This window comes from Neopsephotus bourkii, unplaced genomic scaffold (genome assembly GCF_033783945.1).
Source record: "Neopsephotus bourkii isolate Nb327-2 ecotype Australia unplaced genomic scaffold, CSIRO-AGI_Nbou_v1 NB_1036, whole genome shotgun sequence".
In the NCBI taxonomy this organism is placed as follows: Eukaryota; Metazoa; Chordata; class Aves; order Psittaciformes; family Psittacidae; genus Neopsephotus; species Neopsephotus bourkii.
In genome coordinates, this window is record NW_026901525.1 from 3,982,857 (window position 1) to 3,997,798 (window position 14,942).

At 47.4% G+C, this 14,942-nt stretch overlaps 1 protein-coding gene across 2 annotated transcripts in view; it reads left to right on the top strand.

Annotated features, from left to right (window-relative positions):
- The window catches only part of CSMD2 (CUB and Sushi multiple domains 2), a 285,979-nt gene that overhangs the window by 208,706 nt on the left and 62,331 nt on the right, over positions 1-14,942 (top strand). For both annotated transcript variants that reach the window (XM_061360820.1, XM_061360821.1), the window contains 8 exons: positions 275-477; positions 2,328-2,519; positions 4,999-5,137; positions 5,651-5,838; positions 11,333-11,527; positions 12,484-12,600; positions 14,488-14,601; positions 14,740-14,835. In XM_061360820.1, coding sequence (XP_061216804.1) covers positions 275-477; positions 2,328-2,519; positions 4,999-5,137; positions 5,651-5,838; positions 11,333-11,527; positions 12,484-12,600; positions 14,488-14,601; positions 14,740-14,835 — 1,244 coding nt within the window. The remainder of the gene's footprint in view (positions 1-274; positions 478-2,327; positions 2,520-4,998; positions 5,138-5,650; positions 5,839-11,332; positions 11,528-12,483; positions 12,601-14,487; positions 14,602-14,739; positions 14,836-14,942) is intronic.

Here is a 14,942-nt window from a genome sequence, read left to right on the forward strand (position 1 = left end):
ACCTTATTGCTCAGAATTTTTAGGACAGAAACACCAGAAAGGACCCAACTTTTCAGAAAACGTTAGTATCCATGACTGAGTTGGGGTTTTTTATGGATGTGACCAAGAGATCTTGGGGCTTACAGGGGGATGAAGGTTGCTGGAGGGCTTTCAAGGTGAGTTCAGGTAACAGGAGAGAGCACATTCCTTGTGGGTCAGGCTACCTTAGGTTGGTACTGACCGCATAAAGGCAGAGCTCTTTGTGGTCTGACTTCCAGTTCATTTTGCCACACAGGCTCCATTTCATGGTTTTCCACACCGAGGAGTTCCACGACGTGCTGAGGATCTGGGATGGTCCAGTGGAGAATGGCATCCTCCTGAAGGAGATCAGCGGGTCCAGCTTACCCAGTGATGTCCACAGCACTTTCAACTCGGTCATCCTTCAGTTCAACACTGACTTCTTCACAAGCAAGCAGGGCTTTGCTGTTCAGTTTTCAGGTAGGCCTTAGATTGTTTCCTCAGTGTTGTCCAAGCCCAGCTTTGCTGGTAAAGTGATTTCAGGTCCATCTGCAAAGCACTGATGATGATGATGATGTTGTATTGAACATGGTAGGAGCAGCAACTGCTGCGTTCTAGGACTCTCGGCCATTTGTGCTCTACCAGATTTGACTGCAGTCTCTGCAAATTGAGAAACTTTGCTATTCTGTCCTTGCAGTGCAGGTGAATTCTGTGCTTCCTCTGCTACAGTCACCTTCACAGTGATGAGCTTGGCAGCAGGATGTGGAGCAGTACGTTGCGGAATACACAAGAAGGACTTACAGATACTTTCCATCACATTCCCATAGGTCCCTTAAAGACACCAGTATGCAGGCAGCTTCCCCCAGGTGTTCTGAGAGCAGTTGGTCAGGGGGCTCTGAAAGCCAAGTCTATTTACAAACCCTCAAATTGGATCCCTGGAGATGCAGAACACAAAAAGCTGTATTGGCCATAGGGATGTCATCGCTCACAGCAGCACCACGTGTAGTGCAACTGCAGTCTGTCAGTGCCTGAGTCCTGGCTGCTGTTAGCTCAGATCTGGCCTTGCAAACACATACATTTCAGTTCTATTAGGGTAATGTATTTCAGCACTGACACAGAGGTTTCCTTCACTGGCATGACCAGTAGCCAGGTGCCTGTTTTGGCAATGGGAGTAAACAGGGAGGCTGTTGAGTGAATGGTGATGCGACCTTCCTGGTACTCGGATGTATCCAAGCATCAGAGCTCATTTTGTCTCTCCCAGACTTTTGCCCATGGCTCTCTGCTCAGGGTGTCTTGCAGGGCTGGGAGAGCAGGCCAGCTCCTTGGGAAGGGTTTGTGCTGGATACAAGACCTTCTGGGATGACCAAGGACGAGGGAAGTCTTTGTGTCACCCAGCACAGCTCTGCTGTCCTCTCTTTCTTTGCCAGGGCTTGTGTCTCCTGCTAGGAAGAGCTGGCCTGGGCTTCTCACTTGCTTATCTGGAGCTGCACAGAAAGAGAGAGGGGGATTTCCTCTGGCTCTTTTAAGAAGAGCATTCTCTAAACTGCCTGGGTGTAACAGACTCTCCTCAACTTAGCAGGAAATAAGCTCTGCTCCAGTGCCCAGTACAGAGCTGGTCTTTTAAATGCTCCTGCTCAAAGCCTTTGTTCACAAGGTGTGACTAAGTAGCCAGACCTGAGCTCGAAAGTACGCAGTTTGGATCTTGTGAACTTTAATGATCTATATAAGCTTGCAAATCTCCTATTAGTCCAGGTCTTTCCATACTGTCAAGTAGTCATGGTGTTGACAGACCCTGAGTTCAGTCAGTAGTGAAGCTCTGCTGCGCTGAGGAGGGGCTGAGGGGCTCCATCTCATCCCCAGAGGGGCACAGCAGAAGGACTGGGAGGAAAACCCGTGTGTTTCTGAATGGTCAGGCTTGATGCTTCACAGGGTAAAGGGTAAATTGCTCTGCCCTGCCAGGGGATTGGTTTGGTTTGCAGCATGTGTCTGACACACGGTTCTATAAAACTGCCGTGTAAGATCAGCAATGTCTGGACTCATGAAGCAAACATGCATGTGCACAATTATGCATCAGACCTGCACTCTGTGTAGTGTACTTGAACTTGCCATTCCCCAGAGCCTTCACCAGCTGGAGTGGCAGATGCTCAGTGCAAGGGAAAAGCCAGTTCTTGTGTGTGGCAACTTGAGGGGATACTGAAGGAGGAGGGATGGAGAATGAAGTCATTGGTTTGATGTGTGTTTAAGGGCAGAGTCCCAGTACAGCTGGTGCTGTAAGCCTGTGTTAAATATAAATCTATCTATATTAAATACCTATTTTTGAATACTTTCAGTTTCCACTGCCACTTCCTGCAATGACCCAGGAATTCCCCAGAACGGGAGCCGGAGCGGTGACAGCAAAGAGGCAGGTGACTCCATCATCTTCCAGTGCAACCCAGGATACGCTCTGCAAGGGGAGGCCAAAATCACTTGTGTGCAGATTGAGAACAGGTTTTTCTGGCAGCCAGACCCTCCGTCCTGCACAGGTATGAGCACATCCAGCCTCCACTGCACTGCCTTCCCTGCCCTGTGTTGTTGCAAGACTTCTGTATCTGAAGGGCTGAGTCCCACCTGCTTTGAAGAGGTGTGTGACAAGGGGTGTATGCCTCAGGTAGCTGTCCCCTAGAACTGCTCTTCAGGTTTATCCCCAGAGCGTCTGGGACAATGAGAATGCAGTTCATGCTGGAAGCTCATAGGATATACTGCAATGTAAGTGATGATATTTAATCTGACAAGTCAAAATTAAAGGCTTCTTTAAAACTCAGGTTGGTGGAGAGGATTGGGTCATGGGTGAATAATTTCTGCATGAGGAGACAGCAAATTCTGTCAGGAGAAAGAGCTATCTGACATTTTCTTTGAGCTCATAAAGTAATAAAAGAAGCTCGTAAAAGTGATTCTTTTTAGTATGTCCAGAACATATAAAAATAGTCATGACAAGCACATAGGAGCAATAAACATCAAATTTGCTGGCCAATTAAATGCTAACCACAAATTACTTACCTGTAACCTTCATTCCTGTTTATGCACTGTTATCTCAAGCAATAAAATGAATTAATTCCATTTCTAACATCTGATTTAATGCCAGCTAGGAAACTTGTACAGCATGTACAGGATTTATGCTCCCTGCAGGATGACTTGCTTTCTGAATGACTGTCTTGATGATCTAGTGTGGCACCCTTTCAGCCAGATAGAGACAGTCCTTTTAGTCTTCCTGGAGCTGTAACTAAATCATACTGCTGTATGTCATGCCCATCTCGTCATTCTCTTGTTGAGTCTTCTTTCAGAGCAGAAGCTGAGCTCTCAGAGCCAGTGCTTTAATCTTGGTGTGAGATGCATTCCCAGGGGTTGTCTCCAGTTTGACTTGGAGATGTTGTGTTGGGTCCTTTCTGAACTATCGTGTTTTAGGAGTCATAATCTCTTTGAAGAAGCTGGAGGCAGTGTCTTGCTCTTGCCCTCCATTCACTGACAGAGGATTTGGAGGCATAATTAGTGGTCAGATAATACCAGTTCTGTAACAACTGAATTGGAAAACAGGGTTTAATTTGGAACTGGGGTTTTATATTTCTGTTTTGCTTTTTCACATGTTTATTGTACAACTTCTGCAGTCCCTGAACAATGTGGGCTGAACTGGAACCTCCACTAAAACAACCCCCAGAGGTTTGGGGTATTTGAAGCCTGTATCCTGACCCAGCTCCAAACAGCTGCAGCTTGGGCCAGTTTCTAGGTTAAATCCTTTGGAGACTATGGGTGGAATTTTCAGAGAAAGGAGAGGGTGTTGCAGAGTCCAGAATAGTCTGTGGATTTTAGTTTCTTCTGAATTTTCCCCTGGCTTTCCAGTCTGGAAGAGGAATGTGCCCTAAAGGTTTAAGGTAAACGAACACAGGATAGGTGCCTCTTGCTCTTCCAGGTTATTTGTGCGTAACCTTCAGCTGAAGTCTTCGCTGTCCATGCTGTGATTTCCTTCTCTGTTTGAGAGGGGTAATGGCTGTCAGTGCCTGCAGTAGCCTGCAGCTGGGCTTGGCTGAAGAGGTTGCTGTTGGGCCTTGGAGAAGGGTCTCTAATTGAGTCTGTACTGTGATCTTTAGAGAACAACCCCCATTGCATTTTACCTGATACCCAGAGATCCTTGTGTATTTGCAGGGCCTTGTACAAGCCCACAAGATCCTAGCATCACAGAGTGGGTTGGGTTGAAAAGGATCTTAAAGCTCATCCAGTTCCAACCCCCTACCCCAGGCAGGGTGACACAAGCTCGCTCCTTCGTGGAGGATCCTTCCAAGATTGATCCTATTCTTTCTGTCCCGTACTGGTTCATCTCCTGCTCTTGTTCCCATTGCTGTAGTCAAACACCCGCGTTGAACACGGGCTGTGCTGCCCTTGCTCTCACCCCATCCCAGATCCAGGAGGATTGATCTGAGCAGTGGAGGAAGTCAGAGCATCGACCCTCGTGAAGAGACCACAGAAGGGCTGTCAGTCAGCCATGAGTATTTGCCACAGTGGAAATATATGCAGGCACTTTGAGCCTTAAAAAAGTAATAATTGATTTTTCAATCAGCTTGACATTTAATGTGTTGGTAACTGTAATAAACAAGAACAAGCCATTAGTCCACACAACATGTTTCACTTACTTAGCAACCAGCCAGACTTTGACCAGCAGTTGCCTAAATAAACACAACAGAAAAGCAGAAAGCATCTTCTCCTTCTGGTTGCTCACTTACGCATCTTCTGACGATTGTAACAGCATCTATAGCTCTGTGTGTGTATAGGTGTAGGCTCTCTGGAGTAACAGAGCCCTCATCTCTGTGAGGGCCACTACAAGCTCTTGTAATGCATATCTTAGTACTGGGCAGCTTTGCAGGCTGCCTTGCTGTCCCCTTGTCTGTCTCTCTTTCTCCCTTCCTGCATCTCTTCTGCTCTTCTGACGTTTCCCTAAGAGCAAACCTCATCCCTTTGCTTGGTTGCCTTCAGCTCCCTGTGGAGGTATCCTGACGGGACCAGCAGGAGTGATCCTGTCCCCGCAGTACCCGGAGCCCTACCCACCGGGGAAGGAGTGCGACTGGAAGCTGACCGTGTCTCCTGACTATGTCATTGCCTTGGTATTTAACACGTAGGTACCTGAAACCTGTCTGGTTCCGTGGCTCTGGCTGCCTGTGGGGACAGGGAGGGGATCCCAGTGGTGGGGTGCAGCCTGCGTGAGCTGGGTCTGCATGTGGGTCCTTTCCTCTCTGAAGGAGCCAAACCTGGTGGGACTGTCCCATCATCCTCACTAGTCTGTTCTCAGCCATTACCATAAGGAAGGGAAGATACATGTATTTTGACTGCAGCTCCTTTTTGGTACACACATGGTTTTTACAGAACATAGCCATGTAACTGGTGCAGCACAGGAAGCCTCTGTAGCAACACTGCCTTATGCTTTGTGCTGCTGACTGCATCACCAGTCTGTGAGTCCTTACATGTGGAATGGAGGTGGAAATGTCCTGCACTGAGCTGAGGAGCTGTCTGGGGCAGAAGCAGGCTCTCCTCAGCTCTGGGGCTGTACCCATCAGGACCACAGTCTGTTGTTCTCCAGGCTCTGCAGTAGTGTGCTCATACTTCCAGCACTTTTCCTTTGCTTTTGCAGCTTCAGTTTGGAGCCTGGCTATGATTTCCTTCATATCTATGATGGACCAGATTCACTCAGCCCCCTGATTGGAAGCTTTTACGGCTCCCAGCTTCCCGAGAGGATAGAGAGCAGCAGTAACAACCTCTTCCTCGCCTTCCGAAGTGATGCATCAGTCAGCAACACTGGATTTGTCATTGACTACATAGGTGAGAGCTGTTCTGGGGTACTCCTGGCCCTGGATGCTGCCTCAGCAAACACATGGGGTTTGACCTGCCGAATTCTCAGGTTAAACCACCTCACTGAACCAGTGAGAGCAGCTCTAGACCCTGTGGACGCCTCTCTTCAGGCAGTAATCCTGCAGCCTGCTTTGCTGTCACCACAGTTGGCTAAGAGGCATGGGAAGAAAAGTTGGGAGTTAGAGAGAAGGGCATCCTGCAGGCTGGCAGAAGAGCCAGGGCACCAGGTAGATAAGAGCAGCATTAAAGGACTGTTACATGGCTGAGGATCAGTCACGTGGCTGCTGCTTTGTGGGGCTTTCATTAACAGAGAAGAAAGTTACTACATCATTTTTTCTTTCTTATTAAAGAAAAAGAAGGGAGCTTCCCCAGAAAACAGATAGAGGTGCTGTATTCTGTATAATCTTTCCTGTTCCACACGGAATTTAGATAGTTCTGTCTTTAGTGAGCAGGATGTGCTGCTTCACTGCAGATTTGAGCTTTTGGAGCACTGGAGTGTGCTGAACTGTTAACTGGTTATTAGGAATGCTCCACATTGCCATGGATTTAAGATTCATTTATAGTGGCAAAAGCTGCTTTGTCCAAGAAGAGGGGATGCAGACGTACATACCCAGTCTCAGTTCCTGATACTGTCATTCAGGAGTGTTCCAAGCACAACTGGGTGGCTGTATCTAAAGGTGAGGGTCATGGAGGTGGATGCTCAGAGCTGTTAAGTCAATGGAGCTGTTCTGAAACCTGTGAGTTTTGCTTCACTGAAGATTCTAAAGCATCTACATAAAAATCCAGTAATAACCGATCAGATGAGCAGAGCAGTTCACAGCAGTGTTAGAGGAGCAGCTTGGTTTTGCCTTCCTCGCTTGAGGATGAGGTAAAACATTGTGTGGCTTCAGCAGTAATGGTGGGAGATAGGGGACGTGGTTGGAGTGTTCCCTGGGTGCTTTTAACTCTCTGTCAGTGGAGCAAGCTGCGAAGTGACAGACCTGGCACTGCTGCTGTGGGGAATGGGGGGAAAAGGAAGGCTTTGGCAGGTATGTTCGTGTTTGAGCCTGGGGTAGGTGGAAGAATGGAGCTGTTACAAACTGTAGGAGAAAATACACTCTGAAAAGCCGGATCCGATGAGCTGGGATTATACAGAATGGAGAAAAGGATTGCCTGGGGAAAAAACAGGGCTGGAAAGAAATGGTTCTTGCAGCCTGCTCTGGCCTTTATGGACTAGCTTGCAGGATGGGGAAAAAACATTGATGGCTTCAGCTGTACTGGATGTGTGCCACTGTGAAACATGGCTTTGCATCGTGGTGTACACTGTGAAACAGGCTGTTGAGTCTTGTTGGCCCAACTGTGTGCTGTGGGAGCAGTAGAAACCCGTCATGGAGAGCTGATGGGCTGCTGATGCTGCTGCTTTTTCTGTGTATTTGGGCAATTCTCTCTTCCCGTAACCTTGTTGCCAGTCTGGGGTTCCTGCTTTTGAATTTACCTGACCAGAGGTTAAAAGATAATGAAATGGTAATTCCTCTCAGTTACCCTGAAAAGATGAAATTCCCTCTAGCAAAGTTAGGAAATGATAGGACTGTGAGCATTGCTTAAGAGTCAAGAGATTAATGTTCTGCTGCTGTCATTAGAATTCATTTTACTAAACATGAAGTCTTTGGTTTTCTTCTTTTCCACTTTCTCTTTGGGTAGCCAGAAAGTCGTTAACGAATGAAACCTCATTAGGGTGCTTGTGAGGTGCATTTTTCTCCTCACCGCTCACCAGTGCTGGTCCTTTTATTAAGATACATTTTGTGTATTTGTTCACTGATGTTGTCAGATGGAGACTGCACTTTATTAGCAATGTAAAGGGCAGGATGTTGTTTGCAGAGCTTTTCCCACGTTATTCCCCCCTTCTATCTCCTGTGTGTTGAGGACCTTTGCCATGAGCACAGAAGCAGGTCAAACCCCATCAGCTGCTGCCTCCATCCGAGCAGCTCACCCTGATGGGCTGGTGCTGAGCAGGCCCCAAGGTGCACGGGGAGGTTTGGTGCTCGTGCTGGGGGCAGAGGGTAAGGAGGAGTTTCCAGGGTGGATGCTCCAAAGCGGGAGGTTTCCTCACGCGTTTCAGTGCTTCCTGTTGCTGTGCTGGGCCAGAAGCGAAGAGGCGTGAAATTGAAAGCAAATGAAGCAAAACTGATTACTTTTCACCCTTCCAAAGGAACGGAAAAAACCTAAAACAAACCCCAAACCTTATTTCAAATCCATTGTTATTTCCCCAGAACTATTTTGCCCATCCTTAGCTTATAAACATACATTCAGGATTATTTATGGGTTATTTAAGGTGCAAATTCCCCACGGAAACACTGTAAAATCCATTGCAAAGCAAGCTGTTAAAAAATACCCAGCACCGTTTGCTGTTGAAACAGTCAGAAATGGGAGTTGATGCTTGATCCTAGAACAGTTTGCATTTGAAAAACAGGTCAGGCCTTTGGGAAAGGTGTTCTGTGTAGCTGCAATAAGTTGGAGCATGCTGGGCTCCTGGCCAGCTGGTACAGAGTAGCCAAACTGCTTGGGGTGCCAAGGCTACACCTGGACTTTAAACCCTGACATAATTTGTCCTGTCTTCAGTATAGATGTCTGTTCTGCGGGACTGTCTTCTAGACAGGTTCTCTTGGGGTTGTGTAAGGCTTAGCTCTCAATAAAGGCTTCCACATGTTCTCAGTTATGGAGTTCACGATGCGCTTTGCAGACAACAGCTCTCAGGTGAAGCTGTTCTCAGATGTGCAGGTGAAAGCCTGACCTCCTGGTCTAGCAGCTTATGCAGGCTCTGAGTTTTCCTTGGGGAAGCGCAGGAAACGCTGCTTTCTGTGGGGTAATGAACCAGTCCTCGTGGCATCTTTGTCTTGACTCTTTTCTAAACATTTGGCAGCCTGGATCCATGTTAATTGGGACATCAGAGCAAAGTCCTTGATTTCTGAAATGTCTGGGTGGAAATAAAACGTTAATTCTAAATGGGCAAGCTGCGCTGTACTCTCTTCATAGCCCCATAAATCAAAGGCTGGGGAAGCTGTGGCTTTCCCACATCCCTCTATGAGTCTTTTGCAGTCACCCTGCAACCAGTGACTTCTGTAAAGTTGAGCTCCTGCCTCCGTTTGTAGCCTGCTGCTGAGGATCTTCGGGGCAGCTCATCTGCAGAGGAGTGCTCAGCTGGAGACATGCGTAGGACTAGTGTCAGGATGCATCGTCCTCCGAGGTGAGCGCTGTCCTGAAGGCACAGACCCTCAAGGGAGCAGGAGCAGTCACGAATGAGGAAAACACAACCAGAGGAGTGGGGCTGCTGCTCAGCCGTCAGCCACCAGCCCTTTTCAGCAGTCGGCAGTGACTTGAGCACGCAGTGTCATGAGTTCTCAAAGCACACCCAGAGGCTGAGATCAAGCACATGGCTGAGACATTTGACAGCCGGGTGGGAGGCTGACTGACAGTTGAAGCCACATCAACTTGGTAGATGAAAGGCAGTGAGACTTCAAAATAACACAAGGGGCATGAAGTGGTCAGAAGGAAGCTGTTGGGTGCAGGTTCTGTATGGAAGGGTCTGAAAGTGAATATTAGTAATTCAGGGAAATTAAGGCTTGGGGATTGAAAACATGTTTTGGACAAGCAGACGAAGCATTTACACTTGCAGATGGCTTTTGTGCTGCAGTGGCCTCTGGGCCATGCAGCTGCACTGCTCATCTTCAGGGCCATGGTTGACTGATGACCAGAAGCAGTATGTCACCTCCATGGGCTGTGATGATCAGTCTGCACGGGGTATTCCAGTGACTTGCTGTAATGCTAAAGTCTCACTTCTCCAGCTACAGCTGGTGTCTCACAAGCATGAGGATAAATGAGGAGGGAATGTGTTCATCTGAGCTGACCAGAGAGCCAAGGGCTTTGCTTCCTGACGCTGTGACTGAAACAAGCTTTCTGGTCCTGATACCTTAACTCACAGTGATCAAGATTTCTTGCTGGTGTCTCAGCAGGACCTACCATTAGATCCCACACAAGAAATAACAGATACAAGTACTTGTTGAATTCTTGTGTCTTAGAACATCAGTTTTCTCCATCATGTTCTGAGCTCGCTTTTGAATGCTGCAGTAGTTGTGCTTCTAGGTATGTGTGTGCCTCTTTCCAGGATCAGGTAAATGGAACATGTTGTTACTTGGTTGGAGAGCAGGGTTGGTTGTCCAAAGTTCATGCACCAGGACGCCACTGACACAGAGGAGGGCCCAGGACTTCATGATTTAAAGTCTAATGGTACAAGTATGTGATGCTCTGCAAGGGGCACTGGGGGTTGACCAGCCTCTGGTTCCAGAACAGGGAACTGGTGTTCCAGGCAAACCCAGTGGCCTTGCTGCTGCAGCTTAGGGCAGCTGTTCCTGGTGGAAACATCTCCCACCTCTTCACCTGGTGGCACAGCTCTTGTGTAAAGGGAAGCCTAGAACTAAGCCTATTTCTCACTGCAAACGAAGACACAAAAGCAAGATCTGGGGGCTTTTTCTGTTTTCTGTTTCTCCCTCCACCCTTTCCCCAAATACTAAAAGCCCATGATTTAATGCTTAAACACATTATAATTGTTCACAGACCCACTGCTCTCAGAAAAGCCCTCATCTTTAATGAGCAATTTCCAGATGACAAAAGAGCAGGATTAATCAAAGCCTCTAATTATATTTCATGAAAGGAAAAAAAAAAAGAAAAAAGGAAAAAAGCCCTCAGAAGAAGGAAAGAAAAACCCAAGTCCTGACAGCTCTGTAGTCTTTACTGGAATTTTCATATGTAAATGGGGTTTTTAACTCTGCAGGGCATAGTGAACAGAGAGAGAAATGTCTTCATTTTGTCTAACTGCTTGTAATCATTTTGCCATAATTGCAGCCACACTGCACATCTGGAGAGTCAACCAGCTAGCACATGGCATGATGTATTTCCATGGCAAGAACAGACAGCTCCTAGATACAGGAATGATGGGTGCCAAGGAAGTAACTTGAACAGATGTGGCACATCTGAAATATGTTTCATGTTCAATTTGTATTTCTGTGCCCTGGTTTGCAAAGCTCCTTGCAGCCTCTCCCCTGTGCAAGGAAGGGAGAGCAAGTGTACACTGTGAAATGGAAGCTTTGCCTCGTTGATTGGGTTTGGGGTGCCAGTAATTGTCTGTGAACTGAAGTTTTCCTTCTTGGAAGTGTACTTGTGCTGGAGCTGAGCACCAGGGAAAGGTCTGGACCAGAATCTGACCCATGCAATTCCCTAGATTCAGCAGCATGAAATCTGAGCTCTTCATGCTTGGAATCTAAGCTCTTCAAATCGTGCTTGAAATCTGAGCTCTTCAAATGGTGCTAGTCTTCATGATATACATGAGAGTCCCAGATGGGAAAAGCCAAGGGCCATGTCGTTGACCAGAGCTCTAGAGTAGATGTATCAAACCAGTAAAGATCTTAGCCATTCCAATCCCCTCTTGCAGAGAATCCCCGGGAGTCGTGCTTCGACCCTGGCTCGATCAAGAACGGCACCCGCGTGGGTACGGACCTGAAGCTGGGATCCACCATCACCTACTACTGTGACGGTGGGTATGATATTGAAGGGGTCTCCACGCTGACGTGCATAATGGGAGAGGATGGAAAACCCACATGGAACAAACCTCGACCTACCTGTACAGGTAAAGCCCAAGGGGCGACAGTGAGTAAAGAATGATTTACCTATCTCCAAATACTTCTGCAGTTTGTCCTCATCAAAACTGTGATGTTAATTTTGCACGGAGCTGCTTGCAGAGGGACAGAGGGGTTTTCCTCAGTGTTCCATGATTTTTTAACACTCAGAGGGCACGAAGGGCTGACTTATGTGAGGTTTCTTCAACCTTCTTTTGAGAGAGACAGAAACCTGGACATAGCAGATTATGTGCATGGCATTATGTGCATGGCAAATCCTGTGTCCTTAGTGCAGGGCAGGATTCAGGAAGTCACTTCAACATTTGCTTAACCTGATCCCTTCTAATCAAAGCCCTTAAGCGTGTTCTTTCCTCGGCAGGGTCAGAGATTATTGCGAAAGGAGAAAGTATTTTCTTCTTAGGGCTTTTGTGGTTATTTTGTTTTGTTTTCTACCTTAATGAGAAAATGGTTTAAGTGATGGATTTGCAGTCAGAGCTTAAGCTGAGAAGTGAGTCAAGAGATAGCTGTCAGTCTGTGCTGATTGGAAGAATGAAACTCTGCCTTGGAGAGGTGCTGGCGGGGAGGACATGGTCCCTCTGGAGCCAGGATGAGAAAGGGAAAAGCATAGGAGGCACTTCTGACAGGTCCTGGGCTTTGAGGTTGTGTGGAGAGCAGTGCAGATCACCCATTCATCTGCACCACCATACACAGCATCCCACTTGCTAATGAAGTGTGAAGCAGGCGTGAACTCAGCTCGGGGATAAGCTTTATTTTCCTTAATAAGAACTTGCAGTGAGAGCTGGGATGCCCCAAGCAAGGGATCAGTGGTGGCTGGGGCAGGTGTCACTGTGCAGCACTGCAGGGCATGGGAGGGCGCATCTCAAGAGCAGCAGGAAGAAGGCTGATGTCTCATGGATAGCTTGGGTACCGGCACACTCGGGAATCTCTTCTCTCCTTTCTCTTCCAGCACCCTGTGGGGGTCAGTACACAGGCTCGGACGGCGTCGTCCTCTCTCCAAATTATCCCCAGAACTACACCAGTGGCCAGGTGTGCCTGTACTTCATCGTCGTGCCGAAGGACTACGGTACGGGGCTTTGGCCACTGTTCTGCTCTTGTGCAACTCCCTTGTTCTGCTGGGTTTGAACAAAGTGGTAGGATAAGCACATCTGTAAATGGAGATAAGGGAGATTGGGAAATAGCAAGTAGCACTGTTGGATGCTGTTTGTTCTTTGTTGTAGTCAGCAGGGATAATGGGAATTTTCTGATTAAAAAATCTATCAGAAAAACCCACAGATAGGCAACAAACCCACAGGTAACAAACCCTGTTTGGGTTTGCTCTGTGGGTGTGCAGCTAACTTTTGGTTTTAAATAGTATGTAAATTCCATTCTAAACCCAGATCCAAACAAAAGCCAGCTCCATTTACATGGACTCTCATTCTTACAGATCCCAGTGCTGTGTCATTTTGGACAGAGCTGAAATGCAAGAGTGATCGATGCTCTGTAAGCCTCTGAGGCAGCTAGCTGGATATTAATATTGGTTAACATATTTTCTTGTTTGAAGGGAATTTAAAGTTCTTAAAAGCACTTGCACTGACAGCTCTGGCAGGTGAAGGTCTCTAAATTCTCTTATTTGATCCTGCTGCTCAGTGCACTGTATTGATCTCATCAGTCCCTGTGGTGTTTTCAGTTGTTTGTGATTTCCTTTGCTACGATAGCAAGGTGTGAAATGAGGATGCCGTGTTCAGACATCGGTTATGAACTCCTTTCACTCGAATTCCCTTCTGCCTGCATGCATCCAGGTTCCATTCCTCAAGCTAAGTGATGAAATACTACACTGCTCTCACACCTAACCTGTTTTACTGTACCTGATCTTGATACTGTCTTAAGAAACATGATAGCTAGAAGGATAGACAGTCTTGATCTGCAAGTTTGACTTTTGCCTGCAGAGGGATGAGAGCTAAATTAGCTTCTCTTTTCCACCTGCTACCTTTCAATAGCTTCATTAAAAGCAAGCAGGAAAACCATTAGTAGTGAATGTGATGCATTTCCCATGGCCTTCACTTCCTGGGTTCCTGTGTACAGCAGGCATCAGGGTGTGCCATCATCCCTTGGTCAGTGTTCCCAACGTTAGCACTGTGCTGGAAACCTGAATGTGCAGAAGGCAAATGGTGGATGATGAATTTCACAGCAAGAGACCCCTTGGCTTGGGAATCTGCAACTGGGCACTTAAAACTTGAAGATGCAAAGCTAGGAGAGGAGAGAGCAAATCTTCTGAGGGCAGACTGGGGAGGAAATAAACTGTTGGTATATTCTGAAAAAGAAATAGGCAAAGTCTCCTTGCTCCAGCTAAAAAGTGCTTTAATCCTCTCATCATTTTCTCCCTTTTATAAGCTCTGCCTGCTCCTGGCTGCTTTTACAGCATGTGCAGTAAGACGCAGAGCAGGGCTTCTTCCTTTGCAGTCTCTCTGGATGGGCTTAGGACCCACTGGTAATGAAACTGTGAGTGTCCTCCTTCCCTAGCAGCCATCCTCCCTGACCAGAGAGCTCCCATCTAGACATTTAAGTTCTTCAGGACAAGGTTATTTGGTTTGTGTCTTGTGCAGTGCCTGACCCAGTGGGGGCCAGCTTCATCACAGAGCTTCAATACAAATAATGAATAATAATTAGCAGTTAGTGAAATTACATACCTTGCGTTAGGTAGGCAGACAAATGGAATGATTCACAGAAGAATCCCTTTTGGCTTGTGAATCAGTGTTAAAGCATGCTGGCAGGTGAACATGGGGGAGGCTGGTTGCTGCTTCTGTTATGCCTACTTTGTGGATAAATAAAGGGCTCCCATTTTCCAGGGCTGTCAGTCAGGCCCCTCTCATCTGTGCCAAGCTCCTGAAACAAAAGCAGCTGAAGTGCCTCAGCTCCAGCCCCTGGCTGCATGGGCACGGCCGTGGTCCTGACCATCTCCCTCTCTTCACAGTGGTCTTTGGGCAGTTCGCCTTCTTCCAGACTGCACTCAACGATGTCATTGAAGTCCATGACGGCCCCAACCAGCACTCCCGGCTCCTCAGCTCCCTCTCAGGCTCTCACACAGGTAGGGAATGTGTACCTGTAGCTGCTGGGAAAAGCAGGCTGAAAACACAGGCTGCCATTTAACACCTTGCTCTATGAAAGCCTTGTGTGTAGCTGACGCTGTAATCTCTGTCTCCCATGTTTTATCCCTTCTCATTAGGTGAATCGTTACCGTTAGCTACCACCAACCAGATTCTCATCAAATTCAGTTCCAAGGGTCAGTCGACAGCCAAAGGTTTTCATTTTGTCTACCAAGGTGAGTACAGTTGTTCTGGAGGTGTCCTCACACTGCTCGAAATACAGTGATATCGCAAGGCATCCCGGACTGCTTTCGCTGTCTGTGGGTCCTTGCACACATTGTGT